Here is a 2,966-nt window from a genome sequence, read left to right as displayed (position 1 = left end):
AGAAGGCCCACGGGATCGCGGGCAGCGCTCTCTCCCGGGCTTCTGCGGGAGCCGCTCTGCGAAACGGCCTCATTCACTCGGCAACATTTCTTAACGAATTACCAGGGAAGGCAGTGAGGTCAGCAGATGCTTTATATTTGCTCGTTTGCTTTGCAAAGGGGGGGGGGGGCGTGAAATATACAAAAGGCGCCCCCTCCCTCCGGGCCCGGTGGGGGCGGGAAGCGCGGCAGGCAGGGCGAGCCTCCCGGCGGCAGAAAAGCGGCCCAGATGGGGACGGCGCTCGGCCGCGGGCTCCGGGGGCAAGCAGGCCCTCCTCCGGCGCAGACGGTCCCTTGGGAGCTACACCTTCCCAGCACAGAGCAGCCGCCGCAGGCAAAGTCTCCCGGCCGCTTCATTCCAGCCACGCAGTTCGGAGCGGAGCCTCACCGTCCCCACCGCGAGAAGGCTGCCCCGTTGGCGGGGGGGGGGGGGGGGAGAAGGGGCGTCCCTGACTTCGCGGAGAAAAAGAGGGCTGGGGGGGGGGGATACATTCTTGTCTTCTGGCTCTCCGCGCCCTCCCGGGGGCAGCTCCTCTTCGCGGGCTGGCGCTGGTGGCTCTTCCCCCCGCCGCGTCTGGGGCGTGTGGCCCGGGGAGGGCGCGGGATCAGACGAGGCCGGCCATCTGGGAGCGCAGCAGCGGCACCGAGGCGGCGGCGGCGGCGGGGGGCGGGAAGGGGCCGAGGGGCGGGTAGGCGAGGAGCGGGGGCGGCGGGGGCGAGGGCTGCGCGGGGAAGCAGGCGAGGAGGCCGGCGGCGGGCGAGTTCTCGTGGTAGAGGATGGGGACGCGGACGAGCCTCTGGGCGGGGTGGGCCAGGTTGGCGGCCTCGAGGTCCGCGGCCAGCTGCCGCTTCCACTTGTTGCGCCGGTTCTGGAACCAGATCTTCACCTGCGTCTCGGTGAGGTGGAGCGAGGCGGCCAGGCCGGCGCGCTCGGCGCTGCTCAGGTAGCGCTTCACGTCGAAGGTGGACTCCAGCTGGAAGACCTGGCTGCGGCTGAACACCGTGCGCGTCTTCTTCTTGCGCCCCGCCGCCGCCCGGCCCTCGCCCTCGTCCCCCCGCTCCTCCGCCACGCTGCTCCTGCCGGGGACGCGGGCCGCTTCCTCCCTCCGCCGGGCCGGGCTCAGCTCCCTCGCCGGGTGCCCGTCCGCAACCGCCGCCGCCTCCTCGGAGATCTCCGGCGAGTCTCTGTCGCTGGCTGGAGGGAAGGCAAAGGGAGAAGGCGCATGAGGGGAGGAAGACTCGGGGACCCCCCCCCCCCACCGAGGGCTGGAAGCCTCCTCCGGCCCTCGAAGAACCAAGCCCCCCCGCGGCCACTGACGGGCGCGCTGTCTGCGGGAGGGGCTGGCGACAGGGGACTTCTCCGGACCCTGCAGGAGCGGCCCCCCAACCCACCAGCCCCAGTTCCGAGCAAGCCCCAAAACTGCGGGTCTCGGAGGCCGGAGCGGCTGTAAAGAGCGACGCTGCTGGCCTCGGCCGCCCGCCCCCGTTTTCCTTTGCCTGTGAATTCCCCAGGAAAGCCAAGGCGTCTTAACGCGCAGCGCCCGCCTGCTGGCTAAGCCGGAGAGGCCGCCGCGTCTCTGGATCTTCAGCCGGACTCAGTCCGACGAAGGGGCCGAGAGACTCAAGCGTGCGCCGACCAGGCTCTTTCCTTGGGGCCCGCGGGGGGAGCAGCCAGGGGCGGCAGCAGCAGCAGCTGAGGGGGGGGGCGGGGGTCAGGGAAAAGGCGCTGCTGAGAAGCCTCTGGCCAGATGTGAGAACCGCCTTTGCTCCAGGCGCAGGAGCCGCCTTGGCCGGGGGAGTCGAGGGATGCCCCCCCCCGCCCATCTAAGGGGAGATTTTGACCCGGCCGGGAGAAATTCCGCCTGGGTTCCTGCGAGAGGAGCGCCCAGTCAGCCGCAGCTGTCCCGGGAAGGGGGGCGGGCACTTACTTTCCTCGGGGCTGGCGCATCCCCGCAAGGCCAGGCGCGCTGCGGCTGCTTCTGCTGGCGGCCCTCGGGGCGGGTCCCAGGCGAGGGCGGCGGCGGCGGCGGGGCGGAGGGGGTAGGCGGGCGGGCCGAGGTCCCAGCGGGCGGGCGGGCACTGGCAGCAGGCGAGGGCGCAGGGGGCGGGGAGCAGGAGCCGGCGCCTCTCCCCCGCGGGGCCGTCGGGCGGGCTGGCCGCCTTGCTGGGGGCCTCGTCGGCGCGGGCCTCGGCGGCGTGCTGGTGGCGGCGGTGGCGGCGGCCGGCCTGGGCGCCCAGCAGGTTGGCGATGAAGAAGGAGGAGACGCGGGCAGCGGCCGAGGGGGCGGAGCGCTGGCCGAAGGGGGCCTCGTCGGGCATGGTGGGGCAGCGGCGGCTCGGCTCAGGCCATCCTCCTCCTCCTGCTCTCCCGCCAGCCGCCCGGCCCGGGAGCCCCCTGGGCGCCCAAATGGAGATGCCCGCCCGCCCCGCGCTGTGCCAGCCGGCAGCCCCGCGCCGATTGGACGAGCCGGACGGCAAGTGGGGCGCGGGCGGGCGGGGGGGGGGCAGCCGGCTGGAAGGGCGCGCGCCCGTGCCTGGGGGGCGCGCTCCCGGGGCCTGGCCGCCCCGCCGCTCTCCAGCGCCTGCTGTATTTAGGTCAATGGGGGAGCAAGGCGCAGGGCGGGGGGAGGGGGCAGGGGGCCGGCCCCAACCCGCGCCTCCCATTGGCTCCCCGAGAGCCAGGCGACAGGCCAGCCCGCCAATCCCGCCCGCTGCCTGGGAAAGGGGCTGTCTGGCGCAAGGGGACCCCCCCCACACACGCGCGCTCCCTGGGAGGAGGAGGAGGAGGGGCTGGCCGCAGGAGGGAGGGGGAGGGGGGAGCCCCCCCTGCAGAGAGCTCGGCCACCCCCCCCCCCCAGCCCGGCCCGGCCCGGCCCGCCGAAGAGGCTCTCCCAGCAGCCTGGCCCGGGGAGCTCTGCGGCCCAGGGA

General features: G+C 74.1%; 1 protein-coding gene across 1 annotated transcript; it reads right to left on the bottom strand.

The window, feature by feature from the left end:
* Window positions 1-643: 643 nt before the first annotated feature.
* Window positions 644-2,357, bottom strand: HMX1 (H6 family homeobox 1). The gene is made up of 2 exons (XM_060247265.1): window positions 1,967-2,357; window positions 644-1,233 (listed from the first exon to the last, which is right to left on the bottom strand). The coding sequence occupies exons 1-2, from the start codon at window positions 2,355-2,357 to the stop codon at window positions 644-646; spliced, it is 981 nt and encodes a 326-aa protein (XP_060103248.1).
* Between the last annotated feature and the right edge of the window lie 609 nt (window positions 2,358-2,966).

This window comes from Heteronotia binoei, chromosome 9 (genome assembly GCF_032191835.1).
Source record: "Heteronotia binoei isolate CCM8104 ecotype False Entrance Well chromosome 9, APGP_CSIRO_Hbin_v1, whole genome shotgun sequence".
NCBI classification, from domain to species: domain Eukaryota; kingdom Metazoa; phylum Chordata; class Lepidosauria; order Squamata; family Gekkonidae; genus Heteronotia; species Heteronotia binoei.
The sequence above is the reverse complement of the archived record's forward strand: the minus strand, read 5'-3'. Positions and strand labels throughout refer to the sequence as shown.